The sequence below is a fragment of the Danio rerio genome, chromosome 19, assembly GCF_049306965.1.
Source record: "Danio rerio strain Tuebingen ecotype United States chromosome 19, GRCz12tu, whole genome shotgun sequence".
Lineage (NCBI taxonomy): Eukaryota > Metazoa > Chordata > Actinopteri > Cypriniformes > Danionidae > Danio > Danio rerio.
The window spans coordinates 3,845,001-3,860,000 of NC_133194.1; the positions used below are offsets into that span (position 1 = coordinate 3,845,001).

At 31.7% G+C, this 15,000-nt stretch overlaps 1 protein-coding gene across 8 annotated transcripts in view; it reads right to left on the bottom strand.

The window, feature by feature from the left end:
• The window catches only part of hivep1 (HIVEP zinc finger 1), a 102,434-nt gene that overhangs the window by 42,483 nt on the left and 44,951 nt on the right, over window positions 1–15,000 (bottom strand). For 2 of the 8 annotated variants that reach the window (XM_073931370.1, XM_073931374.1), the window contains exon 1: window positions 14,378–14,603. The exons of 4 other annotated variants lie outside the window; for them this stretch is intronic. Coding sequence is in view for 2 of the 4 variants with exons in the window: in XM_021468248.3 (XP_021323923.1) it covers window positions 10,958–11,003 (46 nt within the window). In the remaining 2 variants the exon portion in view is untranslated. Of the gene's footprint in view, window positions 1–10,957; window positions 11,639–14,377; window positions 14,604–15,000 lie in introns of those variants that run through there. 2 more of the 8 variants (XM_021468248.3, XM_021468251.3) reach the window with 1 other exon arrangement.

A 15,000-nucleotide genomic window follows, 5' to 3' on the forward strand; every position in this document is an offset into this window, starting at 1 on the left:
TCGGAAACGAGCAGCTCTGAGCCATGATCATTCTGGAAACACTTTTGCGTGTGTTAATAAAAGTTTACAAATCACACACATCACATTCTCATTCAGGCGACATGCTAATAAATATAAACGCAAGTGTGAAAACTAACATAGGAAATCCCCTGTGCTCCACTTTTAAAATGTTTTTATTTTGGGGGACTTTTTTTTTTTACTTATCACGGGTTAGGTAAAAATACTCTTAGATGTTGATGGAGGTGTGTAAACCAACGCCACAAATGTCACTAAAGCAAACCTTTGATCGGGCAGACCTTGATAACATACAGCAGAGATAACCAGCCCATATTCTGCATCAGATCCGACAATCAAAACCAAATTTAGGATTTACGAAAGTTTTATTGGCAACATTTTACAGTACAGTTTCATTAGTTAATTACTAACATAATTATTGGTGCAATTACTAACATGTACCAGTAATGTATGATAATTAATATTAAAATTGAATGCTGTGCTTGTTAACATTAGTAACTAACAATGAATGACCTTATTTTCATTAACGAGCATTAAGAGAGACGAATAAATATTGGAATAAATGTAACGTTCATTACTGATGTTCGCACAATACAATGTACTGTACTGCCTACTGTAAAGTGTTACCAGTTTTATTGATTATTATTGATTAACAGACTAAAAATGTATACTTTTATAGCATTATTTAACTTTATCATTTATTTATTTATATTAAATATAGCAATAGTCAATCAGGTAATCAAATGGTCAACTAAAATGAAAAGGAATATTTATGTAACTGGCATTAATGCTTCATAAAAGTTTTAGTTTCATGTTTTTCTTAATGCATTTTTAGAATATATTACAAAACAAAAGCTCCAAGAACACACAAAAACAACAACAAAAACACTAACGATAAAAGACTTAAAAAATAATTATAAATAAATGAAGATAAATAAATGAAATAATAACAATGCCTAACCTTAACAACAAAATCACTATAGATAAAAGACTTAAAAAATAATTGTAAATAAATAACGATAACTAAACAAATGAAATAATAACAATGCCTAACCTTAATAACAAAATCACTATAGACAAAAGGTTTTAAAATAATAAATAAATATATAAATGAATGAATAAATAAATAAATTAATAAATAAATAAATAAATAAATAAATAAATAAATAAATAAATAAATAAATAAAGTAATAGTGCCTAAGCCTTAGGGAAAAATAACCCTTACAACAAAAGCATTACAGATTTTTTTAAACAAATAAATGAAATAATAGTGCCAACCCCAAAGTAAAATAATAATAAAAACTCTAACAACAAAAACACTATACAGACAAGATAAATTTTTTAACCAGTAAATAAATAAATGAATAAATTAATTAATTAAACAAAATAATATTAGTGCCTAACCCCAAGTGAAATAATAATAACAACAAAAACACTAAAGATAAAAGATTTTAAAAGAATAAATGAATGAATGAAATAATAATAGTGCCAAACCCTAAGTGAAGTAATTATAACCTTAACAACAAAACACTAAAGATAAAAGATTTTAAAATAATAATGAATAAATGAAGATAAATAAAATAATAATAGTGCCTTAGTGAAATAATAATAACCCTAACAACAAAAACATTCATGATTTTAAAATAATAAATAAATAACTGAAATTGTAAAAAACAATTGAAGAAAAATAAATAAAATAATATAAGTGCATATAATAACACAAGAGAAATAATAATAATAACCCTTACAACAAAAACACTAAAGATGAAATATTTTAAATTTAATAATACATAAATGAAGATAAGTAAATAAATGAAATAATAATAATCCCTAAGCCTTAGTGAAATAATAATAACCTTAACAACAAAAACACTAAAGATAAAAGATTTTAAAATAATAATAAATAAATGAATGAATGAAATAATAATAGTGCCAAACCCTAAGTGAAATAATAATAAACTTAACAGCAAAACACTAAAGATAAAAGATTTTAAAGTAATAATAAATAAATAAAGATAAATATAATAATAAATAAAATAATACAAGTGCCTAAGAGAAACAATAATAACCCTCACAACAAAAATACTACAGATAAAAGACTTAAATTAAAATATAACATTAATAATTATTAAATAAACAATACATAAATGAAGATAAATACATAAAATAATAACAGTGCCTAACCCTAAGACAAATAATAAGAGCCCTAACAACAAAAACACTACAGATAAAAGATTGTACAATAATAATAAACAAATGAAGATTAATAAATAAATGAAATAATAATAGTGCCTAACCCTAAGACAAATAATAATAACCCTTACAACAAAAACACTGCAGATAAAAGATTTTAAAATAATAATAAACAAATGAAGATTAATAAATAAATGAAATAATAATAGTGCCTAACCCTAAAACAAATAATAATAACCCTTACAACAAAAACACTACAGATAAAAGATTTTAAAGTAATAATAAATAAATGTTGATAAATAAATAAATAAATGAAATAATATTAGTGCCTGACCCTATAACCCTAAAAAGTAGTGCACTATGCCACTGATTTGTGTTCCTCCTTGACTTGAATTGTTTACTTGCAAGAGCTCTGATTCATTGCTGAACAACCAATCAAATCGCTCTCCTCAGCTGAATTGAGCCAACGAGCTCCGACGTTAACCCAACGAAGCCCAGCAGCCGACCGTCGGCATGTTGTGTCATGTTATTGTTTCTTTGCTAAGTTGTGATATTAAGAATTACTACATCTATGTACTTTACACACTGTAGAAATGAGCATACCTGTTTAACACACATTTAGCAAGGAAACGTCCGTCTCTCTCTCTCTCTGACTGAATCTTGCTTTACTCTAAGAGTCTCTTTGCATATGAATCTACGAGCGATCTGAATGTGACAAAGGGACAGTGTGAAGAATAAGAAAGAGAAAAGGCCTAGAACTCTTCCATCAGCGTTCCCTTTCAGAGGCGCTCGGTGCGAGAAGTCGAATGCAGCTGTCATCGCCACTGTATCACACACACACACACACACACACACAAAAGCACATTCACTCGCATCCTTTATGCCGCTCGCTTTTTTAGCCCTGCTTCTAGAGAAGAATCTCTCATCAAAAATTAATATTACCGTATGAAAAGGAGAAAAGGGCAATGCATTCTTCTGAAGACTGGCCTGCCATTTACGGTAATTACTCGACGGCTTATAGACACACGGTTTAATGCGGTGAAAACACATCAGCTGGCTTTCAGCGGAGAATGCTTTGCAGTTTTGCTTTTCGCTTCTTGTTTTGGCTGAAACAGCAAGCACACAACACAGACTGGCACGTCTCACACATAGATAACAGCAGATCTGCAATATTGAGTCATAAGCTGGGCCGGGGGCAGCACGGTGGCGCAGTGGGTAGCACAATCGCCTCATAGCATTAAGGTCGCTGGTTCGAGCCCCAGCTGGGTCAGTTGGTGTCGCTGTGTGGAGTTTGTATGTATTTTCCCTGCACTCTAAAAAACGTTGAGTTATTTATTTAACCCAATGGCTGAGTTAAACATATTTGGTGCTTTGTTGGGTTATTTTTAACCTTTATTAGATTATTAACTAATAACTCAACAAGTTGAGTTAAATATTTGGTGTTTTTATTTTTACCTTTATTAGATTATTAACTAATAACACAACAAGTTGAGTTAAATATTTGGTGTTTTTATTTTCAACCTTTATTAGATTATTAACTAATAACTCAACTAGTTAAGTTGAATATTTGGTGCTTTGTTGGGTTATTTTTACCTTTATTAGATTATTAACTAATAACTCAACTAGTTGAGTTGAATATTTGGTGCTTTGTTGGGTTATTTTTACCCTTTATTAGATTATTAACTAATAACTCAACAAGTTGAGTTAAATATTTGGTGTTTTTATTTTTAACCTTCATTAGATTATTAACTTATAACTCAACAAGTTGAGTTAAATATTGGGTGTTTTTATTTTTTACCTTTATTAGATTATTAACTAATAACTCAACTAGTTGAGTTGAATATTTGGTGCTTTGTTGGGTTATTTTTACCCTTTATTGGATTATTAACTAATAACTCAACAAGTTGAGTTAAATATTTGGTGTTTTTATTTTTAACCTTCATTAGATTATTAACTTATAACTCAACAAGTTGAGTTAAATATTGGGTGTTTTTATTTTTTACCTTTATTAGATTATTAACTAATAACTCAACTAGTTGAGTTGAATATTTGGTGCTTTGTTGGGTTATTTTAACCTTTATTAGAATATTAACTAATAACTCAACTAGTTGAGTTGAATATTTGGTGCTTTGTTGGGTTATTTTAACCTTTATTAGATTATTAACTAATAACTCAACTAGTTGAGTTAAATATTTGGTGCTTTGTTGGGTTATTTTCAACCTTTATTAGATTATTAACCAATAACTCAACTAGTTGAGTTTAATATTTGGTGTTTTTTTTTAACCTTTATTAGATTATTAACTAATAACTTAAGTAGTTGAGTTAAATATTTGGTGCTTTGCGGGGTTATTTTTAACCTTTATTTGATTATTTATTTAATAACTCAACCAGTTGGGTTAAAAACAGTCAACTGATTTAACTGACACAGAACAGCTGTATGAATACGCTTGTTAATGTTGTTTTTGCGTTTATTTAAGTTTATTTAAGCTATAACACAATAATATTGTTTTTCTTTTACCAAATTACCTCTCCGAGCTGTGTTTTTATATCTGTTTCACCATCTAAGACCATCTTTTAGAACCGTTAAGATGTGTTTAAAATGAATTGTACAGTGTGGACACTGAGTGAAGCCTGCTGCAGCTGCTGGACACTCTCTACAGCACACAGAGCTCCATATTCCGCTTCATCAGCACAGGATTTTCTGCTTGCACAGTTTATAACTGGCTGTACTTTGTTCTGTTTCTTCATTAATTGCGATTCTTGATTTATTTTAACAAAAGTGTCTGGAACTAAAATGTAATGAAAAAAAGAAATTTTTCAATATTTTTGAATCCTGTATGTTGTTTATTTACACAGTCATAATTATAAAATTAAAAGTAGTACTAGTAATAATAGTAATACCAGAATGAAAAAATAACATTAAATCTAAATAACCCAATGCATTGGCTTAAAATAACCCATAGTTGGGAAGGTGCTATAATAGCCTATAGTTGGGTTATTTGTTGGGGTATTTTTGACCCAACTATTTTAACAGATTGTGTTGGCCTGGGTTTCCTCCGGGTGCTCCGGTTTCCCCCACAAGTCAGGTACAGGTGAATTGGCTAAGCTAAATTGTCTGTAGTGTATGTGTGTGAATGAGTGTGTTTCCCAGTGATAGGTTGCAGCTGGAAGGGCATCCGCTTCGTAAAACACTGTTTTCTAGTAAAACGCTGTGATCTAGTGTCACTCTCCACCTCCTCCAAACCCCATTAATCTCTCATCCACAACTACCGCCGCGCCGCCGCTAATGCAGAGGAGAATTCCTGACTTCCCCGCTAAATGGATTTAGCCAAGTCAACAGGAATTATGACAAGGCAGGATGACTGAGGGGATCCGGCGTGGGTCACGGGTACAGAGAACATGCTAATCCTCCAGAGCTCATTAGGACAGGCTGGTTAGCGTTCATTCATGGAATTCACTCGCTGACTTAGTGCTGCTGGCTAACCTGAATTAAACATGTTATGAAATTCCCCAAGCGCCGCTGTAGGAAACAGATGGGAGGGTATCTGTTAGTATAAACACTGCTAAGGCTTTACAACACACTGTTTGTAGCAGTTTCTACTAATTATTATTCAGTAACAAGTCCTGCATAATGTTTACATGCAATTTTTCTAAATATATTATTTTTTTACTCATTGAATTCAGCATTTAGCGATTCAACAAGAAGAGGCAATACACACAACAAGTGCTAATTATACAAAGAAAGTGTGTGTGTTCAAAGGATTAAGTTCTAGAGTAGGGAAGGCAGTGGCGCCCCCAGAAAATTTTCTTAGGGGTGGCCAGAAGAGGCCGCACCAAATCTTGGGGTGGCACACAAAAAATAATGAATTCAGTGTAATGTTATATTTTTGTTTCTGGTAAATGAACTAATGTAGTTTTTATTCATTTAATTAATTCTTCTTGAAATATTGCAATTTATTCCTTAAATTAATTCAGCAAGTACATGGTCAAACCAAAAAAAATCTATGTTTAGTTTAAAAACACTTTTCATATACTGTATAAATAACTTCTTTTTTTACGTGCTTTTATTGTACATCATACGGTATATGCCATGTCTAAAATTAATTAAGATCAATGTGTTTATTATTCCCAGTGATGGGTTGCAGCTGGAAGGGCATCCACTGTGTAAAAATGTGCTAGATAAGTTGGCGGTTCATTCTGCTGTGGTGACCCTGGATAAATAAAGGGACTAAGCCGAAAAGAAAATGAATGAAAGAATAATGGGTTTATTAATTACCCAAACAGATGAACGAGCTGAACAAAAGGCATTACTATATATACACTCACTATACCTAATAATATTATTTATTCATATTGCTTTTTGAGCCATTTAATGCAGCTTCTTCTATTGATATACTGTAGCTTAAGGTAAATATTAAATAGCCATTGCTGTCTATTGAAGGTGTGTGTGTGCTGTCAACGACGATCAGAGAGGGTAGTGGTGGTTCTAGTTTAAATGACACCCTGGGCGAACCACCCTATACACCCCCACCTCTCTTGAATTGTTAGATTTGTTATTTAATAAATATAACAATTTATTTATATTTATTCTAAATAAATACAATTAATATTAATATACAATTATTATTCTAAATAAATAACAGAAATCAATCCTAAATATTACTGGAAAACAACAACTGGAGTGATATGCCAAGATCACTTAAGAAACCTTTTGCATGAAAATTAATTATGACAATTCTAAAGAATACAAAAAATGTATTATAGAATTATCTGTGGTCTTAGACCAGATCATGGCTGAGAAATCATGTTATGAAGTCTTACCTCCCTGACTCATTATCCCTCCTTTCTGCTTTAAAGGCATGCTTGGTGAAAGTAACATCATCATCATCATCATTTTGTATAAACTTTAGTCGACTTTCAAAACTCGCTGCGTGCCGACACCTCTGCACAAAAGGCTGTTACTCCGGTTTCACGGCGCATGAGCGGTGCCTATTTTGTCGACGGGCATGCAAACAACCAACCGGGATTCACACAGGAGTGCGTGAGACGCGCGGGAATGGTTTTCTCCGCGCATGCGTCAGTTTGCTTTCACCAGCATTGAACCAGAGGGGGAGAGCTACGTCAGTAACACCAACAATAATTTAGTGACTGCATTTTATTTATTTATTTATTTAAATATTGGGAATTTATAAGTTCATTTAAATCAATAATGTCAACAGCAAAATTATATTGGGGTGGCCAAAGGGGTGGCCAGAGTTTACTGAGGGGTGGCCGTGGCCACCCCTGGCCACCCCTTGGGGGCGCCCCTGAGGGAAGGGGGAGTTTTTTTTTATACATATACACTAACCGGCCACTTTATTAGGTACACCTGTCCAACTGCTCATTAATGCGAATATCTAATCAGCCAATCACATGGCAGCAACTCATTTAGGCATGTAGACATGGTCAAGGTGATCTTCTGCAGTTCAAACAGAGCATCAGAATAGGGAGGAAAGGGGATTTGAGTGACTTTGATTTGCGTTCTCTAGAAATGATTCATGTCTGTGCTGTACTGTAAATCTATTGAGACATTTAGTTTTATTGTCATCCAAAAAAACAAAAACAAAAGTACCTTCATGTGCCCAGTACAGTAAGATCACACCTCTCCTGAACTGGAGGAGTCCTTCATGTCTGGAACGCCGCAGAGTTACATAGCAAAGTTTCTTAAAGCAAAGCATGAGTAACAGTATTGTTGCTGTTGTGTTGTCAGTGGTGACGGGGGTTTTCCGATCCTCTGGGCTCTTCTGTCTGTATGTGATTAACTAAAAGGCCTAAAAACTAAAGCCCCTTTGGCTGCTTCAGCTCAACTTTACACCCTTCCAGCTCTCGGACACAGAAAACCCTCCTAAGATAACAGACTGACCTGCATCTGCTTTCTGCAGCTCTCGCCTGATGCAGATTAAGTTCTATAAATATTTTTATGCAGGGATTATGGCTGCACGATATTTATTATTATCATTACTAACATTATATTAAATAACAAGTTTAATAAAATAATAAAGTGTCAAGTTATATTAGGTACTATTATTATTATTATTATTATTATTATTATTATTATTAACACTATAGTGAATATCAAGTTTAATAAAATAATAAAGTGTCAAGTTATATTAGGTACTATTATTATTATTATTATTATTATTAACACTATAGTGAATATCAAGTTTAATAAAATAATAAAGTGTCAAGTTATATTAGGTACTATTATTATTATTAACACTATAGTGAATATCAAGTTTAATAAAATATTAAAGTGTCAAGTTATATTAGGTATTATTATTATTATTATTATTATTATTATTATTATTAACACTATAGTGAATATCAAGTTTAATAAAATATTAAAGTGTCAAGTTATATTAGGTATTATTATTATTATTATTATTATTATTATTATTATTATTATTATTATTATTATTATTATTATTAACACTATATTAAATATCAAGTTTAATAAAATATTAAAGTGTCAAGTTATATTAGGTACTATTATTATTATTGTTGTTGTTGTTTATTATTATTATTATTATTATTGACATTATATTAAACATTAAGTTTAATAAAATATGAAAGTGTCAAGTTATATTAGGTACTACTATTATTATTATTATTATTATTATTATTTTTATTATTATTATTATTATTAACAATATAGTAAATATCAAGTTTAATAAAATATTAAAGTGTCAAGTTAAATAAGGTACTATTATCATTAATATTATTATTATTATTATTATTATTATTATTATTATTATCATCATCATCATTATTATTATTATTATTATTATTATTATTACCACTATATTAAATATCAAGTTTAATAAAATATGAAAGTGTCAAGTTATATTAGGTACTATTATTATTATTATTATTATTATTATTATTATTATTATTATTATTATTATTATTATTATTAACAATATAGTAAATATCAAGTTTAATAAAATATTAAAGTGTCAAGTTAAATAAGGCACTATTATCATTATTATTATTATTATTATTATTATTATTATTATTATCATCATCATTATTATTAATATTATTATTATCATTATTATTAATATTATTATTATTATTATTATTACCACTATATTAAATATCAAGTTTAATAAAATATTAAAGTGTCAAGTTATATTAGGTACTATTATTATTATTATTATCATTGTTGTTGTTGTTGTTGTTATTATTACTAGTAGTAGTAGTACTGACATTATCTTAAATATTAAGTTTAATAAAATATGAAAGTGTCAAGATATATTAGGTACTATTATTATTATTATTATTATTATTATTATTATTATTATTGCCATTTTATTAAATATTCAGTTGAATAAAATATGAAAGTGGTGCCAAAACAATTTTTATAAAATATAATTTATGAATTAAGGTAAAATCTTAAAGTACATATTAAAAAAATCTTATATTAAAATATATTTGGCACAATTTAAATAAAATCACAAATGTATTACACTACTAATTTAGTAACTTTAATACAAAATGAGCTTTTAAATGGAATTATTCGAAACATTACGAACTATTTACAGATAAATCTACCTTGATTGTGAAACTGGTAAAACTGATGCGCAACATTTTCTGTCAATGATCGTCACAACAGGTGTTTTCTTCAGTAAAATGATTTCACCTGCTCACCTGCATCTTCAAGGAATGACTGTTCATTCACATTTCCCAATACTTCCCTTACAGGAGTGTTCATTTTTGAGCCTGGTTCCAGTCAGAAACTCCTCCACCTTCATAGAGCAGGAGGTTAATAATAGCCCCCAAAAAATGATCCACGTTCTGAAATCACTGTGCTGCTCCTGCATTTTTAAAAATCAGGATGAAGGAAACACTGGTTGGATTGCAACCGTTCTGTTGGCTGATTTCATTGTAGAGGAGTGTGTGTTTGTGTACATGTGTGTATGAGTGTGTGTCAAGCTGCCTGGCGCTTCAGACTGTCAGCCAAAGCTATGTGACAAGTTACAGACTGTCATAACAGCCGTATGTGTGTGTGCGATTGCGAGTAGTTTTCTGTGTTTTCCCGCTCTGATCGCAGCCCGGCTGGAGGCAGTGTTATGTAATCTAATACGCCAAAACACACGGTGAGACGAGCGATACTGAGAATTAAGCCACAATCATGCATCTCTCCTTCATCTTTACCTCGTTTACCTCAGTTTCACATGATTCCTCTCGCCTCTATACACTTGTGCATCTTTTATTTCTACACAATGTATATCATTTGATTTATACCATAATAATAAGTTCATTCCAAAGCATTCAACACTATAAATTGATTAAAATTGGGAACAGAAACGTAATATTTACACTATACACTGTTTGAAATTGTACATCACTTAATAAAATGGAATGTCCAACATTCACCAAGAGATCAATAAAGCAATAGTAAATAAATATAGAAATAATAAGGAAAAACTTTACAATAAGAACACAAAAGAAGATACTTTGAAAAATGTTGTAAACATTGACTTCCATAGTATCTGTTTTTCCTATTAATCAATGGCTACAGGTTTTTCTTCAGATTATCTTCTCGTGTGTTTAACAAGAAAACAAATCTCATAGAGTAAAGGGTGAATAAACATGACAGAACTTTAATTTTTGGGTGAACTATCCCTCTAAATTGGCCTTTCAAACCACTAAACGAACCTGCCACATCAACATTACCACTGAACCCTACTTTGACAAGTATCCTCACCTGTGTTAATGCTGAGAGTTTCTTCTATTTCTCTCTGTCTGTTCATCCATATGATGCTTCAGCTGCGGCTCATCAAATGCCAACTTCCATCTCACAGCCCGTAAACAAACTTCCTTACCCAAACAAACACACGCGCCGAGGCATGAGACCAAGCTAACAATACTTTCACCACTAATGGGGGCCGTTTGTCTCTCTGGTGTTAATGTAAACTAGCCGTCTCAAGCCAGGTGTGCAGCACTGCGTCCTTCTTTGACTGTGTTACATAACCGTTCATCCATTCAGCTCGGATCCTCTCCATTTAAACCATCACTTATTCCAACCCAGGCTCACTGGAAATACATGCCACAGACTAAGGGTTTGTTATGTTACACGCATCATGGGACAAATGCAGCAGAGTTCGCCGTCTACAGTTTAGCGAATTGGAAATACATTACTCAGGGTACATTTTGTTGTACATTTCAGATTACAAATCCACTAGAGGGTGCTGTCTACAGTTTTGCGAATTTGAAATCCATTGCTTGTGGTACGTTTTCCTGTACGTTTCAGATTACAAATCCACTAGAGGGCGCTGTGTGTATTATTGTAAATTTGAAATATGTTACTTAGGATACGTTTTGTTGTACATTTCAGATGACAAATCCACTAGAGGGCGCTGTCTACAGTTTTGCGAATTTGAAATCCATTGCTTGTGGTACGTTTTCCTGTACGTTTCTGATTACAAATCCACTAGAGGGCGCTTTGTGTATTATTGTAAATTTGAAATATGTTACTTAGGATACGTTTTGTTGTACATTTCAGATGACAAATCCACTAAAGGGTTCTGTCAACAGTTTAGCAAATCAGAAATACATTACTCAGGGTATGTTTTCTTGCACGTTTCGGATTACAAATACACTAGAAAGCTCGGTCTATAGTTCTGCAAATCTGAAATATGTTACTCGGGGTACATTTTGTTGCACGTTTCAGATGACAATTCCACTAGAGGGCGCTGTCTACAGTTTTGCGAATCTGAAATACACAGCTTGTCGTACGTTTTCTTACACGTTTCTGATTACAAATCCACTAGAGGGCGCTGTGTATACTATAGTAAATCTAAAATATGTTACTTAGGGTACATTTTGTTGCACGTTTCAGATGACAATTGCACTAGAGGGCGCTGTCTACAGTTTTGCGAATCTAAAATATGTTTGTTGCACGTTTCAGTTAACGTCCTTCAAGAAGAGGTAACTTGTCATAGAGATCAGCTAGTGAAACCCTGAGCTAAACCCTTTCCTACACCCAACCAATAGTGTTTTCATAGGCAAACATAAAAGAAGAAAAAAAATCACTGCGATCACATATATTTACCTTGATTTTACATGGCTTTTATACTCATTGTTATAAAAAACACAAAGTACAAAGTGAGCTACTGAGCAAAGTGTTCATGCCAGAAAAGTTGTCCATATGGAGATAGATAGGTGACACAAATATAATCCATTACAAATCATAGATGGGCCGTTTTAAGTTGTTTTGTGGTATTTTATTTGGTGTTGTAGAAAGAACTTTACAAAAAAAAATCCTTTACTCATCAATAACATGTTCCTGTAAATATTATTAGTGTGAAAAGATACAAAAGCTGGTACCGTCATACTGCCCGAGTGTTCATTTTACCTACAAACTGCGGTCAGATGTGTTCAAGTATGTTTTAGTGGTTTGATTTATATAATATGTAGGCTAAAGCATGTATTTCCAATGACCCCGAGTTGAGTTATTCAGGCTTCAGGTGGATGAGGCCAAACTTCCCCCATGTCCCAGCAGAACGTTAGACTTTTAGAGTCTTTAATGATGATAAAAACTGAAAACTAAAAGAGCATGTACAGCATTGTTCTGTCACTGGCCAGTTTTAAAGTAGGCCGCCTTGATAAGACTATTAACCGCTAGAGCAGACAGGAGAGACTCATGACCTTGCTGTACTAATCGACAATAAGCTAACCTACGCTAATCCTGACACAAGAACAACATGATGGACACCACAGAACATTTAAAAGACACGCATGAAGTGAACCAAACATGTTGAACTACACTGAAAAAAAGATTCGAAGGTGATTCCTTAGATTTACAAAATCTTTTAAGTTAAGTCGTTGTAAACAATTTATTTGGGCTGAATTTAACCAAACAAATTAGGTTGAACATTACTAAATTTAATCTGTTTGATTAAATTCAACGCATATAAACTGTTTGCAACGAGTAATAAAGGGACTAAGCTGAAAAGAGAATTAATTAATTCATGAATTTTGTAGAAATCATTTTTTTCAGTGTACTAAAACAAAAAATAAAAATAAATAAATGACAATCAGGTTAATTAATGCGTCAATAAAAAAAATAATGGAAATGAAATGTAACAATCCAAACGTATACAATCTATCAAGCTATATTAATAAATAAATAATGCAAAGTTGAGACAACATACCAAACTGTTCAGCTGGGCAAATAAACAAACAAACCTGACAACATTTTAAACATCAACAACAAATAAAACTAATTTATTAAGAATAAATATACTAAATAAAACAAACATATACTTTATTTAACAAAAATATAAAGATAAACTATTAAAGTTGACCAAAACAATTGCATTATACAACAACAACAACAACTATATTACTAACAACAATAATATAATTATTACAATAATAATAATAACTATAACAACAACAACAACAACAACAAAAACAACAATATTAATAAAAACAACAATAATAATAATAATAATAAAAACAATAACAATAATAAAACAACAATAATAATAAAAACAATATTAATAACAATAATAATGATAAAAACAATAATAATAATAAAAACAACAATAATAAAAACAACAACAACAATAATAATAGCAATAATAATAATACTAATAACAATATTAATAAATAATAATAATAAAAACAACTACAATAGTAATATTAATAATAAAAACAACAAAATAATAATAATAATAATAATAATAATAATAATAATTATTATTATTATTATTATTATTATTATTATTATTATTATTATTAAATGAATAAATCAAAAATAAATAAATAAATAAAAACTAAAACAACAACTAAACTGGCATAGTCATATAACTTGTTTTAAAAGGACAACAACCAGAAACCCAAGAAATGTCTTAAAATAAATAAATAAAACTGCTAAACTGTCCAACTGTTTTGAAGAGTTGACCAATCACGCAGCAATCCAAAACACACAAATAAATCAATAAACGCATTAAACTAGCCAACATGCTCAGTACACAAAGTACCAAATAAACACCAATCTTCCCAATTCTGCAAAGACTTCCATAAACACTATTGTAAAACTGGCCAATCACAGAACACAGATAAAGCAGCCAATCACACAGCATTCAAAACATGAAGAAAGGATCCACATATGCAGTACCTGAGCAGTGCTGATCAGCTTCAGTCTTCTGCTGAAAGTCTATCAGGACAAGTCGGATTTCCCTGAATGGCCGCTGGGGAACACCTGGATGTCCCCAAAGAGTGTGTGTCCTCTGTCTCAACACACACACACACACACACACACACCGCTAAACCACCTCCGACCACAGTACTGCGGACAGACCTCGCCTAGAAACTCTCTCTTTCTGTTGCTTTCGCTTTCGACTGAGAAGCCGGCTGGGTGTTGATAGCTCACTCTCTCACTCCCTCGTTCCCTCCTTCTCTCAAACTCCTCCTCCTTTTCACCAGCTACTTTTTTTTTTAAATCCCTGCACTAAATCAGGGAAAGCCCTGACTACCAGGGAGAGAGAGAGAGACAGAGAGAGACAAAGCAGGACGGAAGGTCTATAAAAAGCTGGCTGTCTAATTCCTTCAGAGCCACGCACACACACACCCACACGCACAAACATACACACACACATACACAGCGCTGGGAGACCAGAGTTTGTCAGCATCCGATTAGCTTCTAACCCACTTGTGGAGAGTCACCGCCCACGTCACCAACACACACTCCTGTTAATATGAGAGATGCGAACGGACACACGCTGCACACAACACAACCAC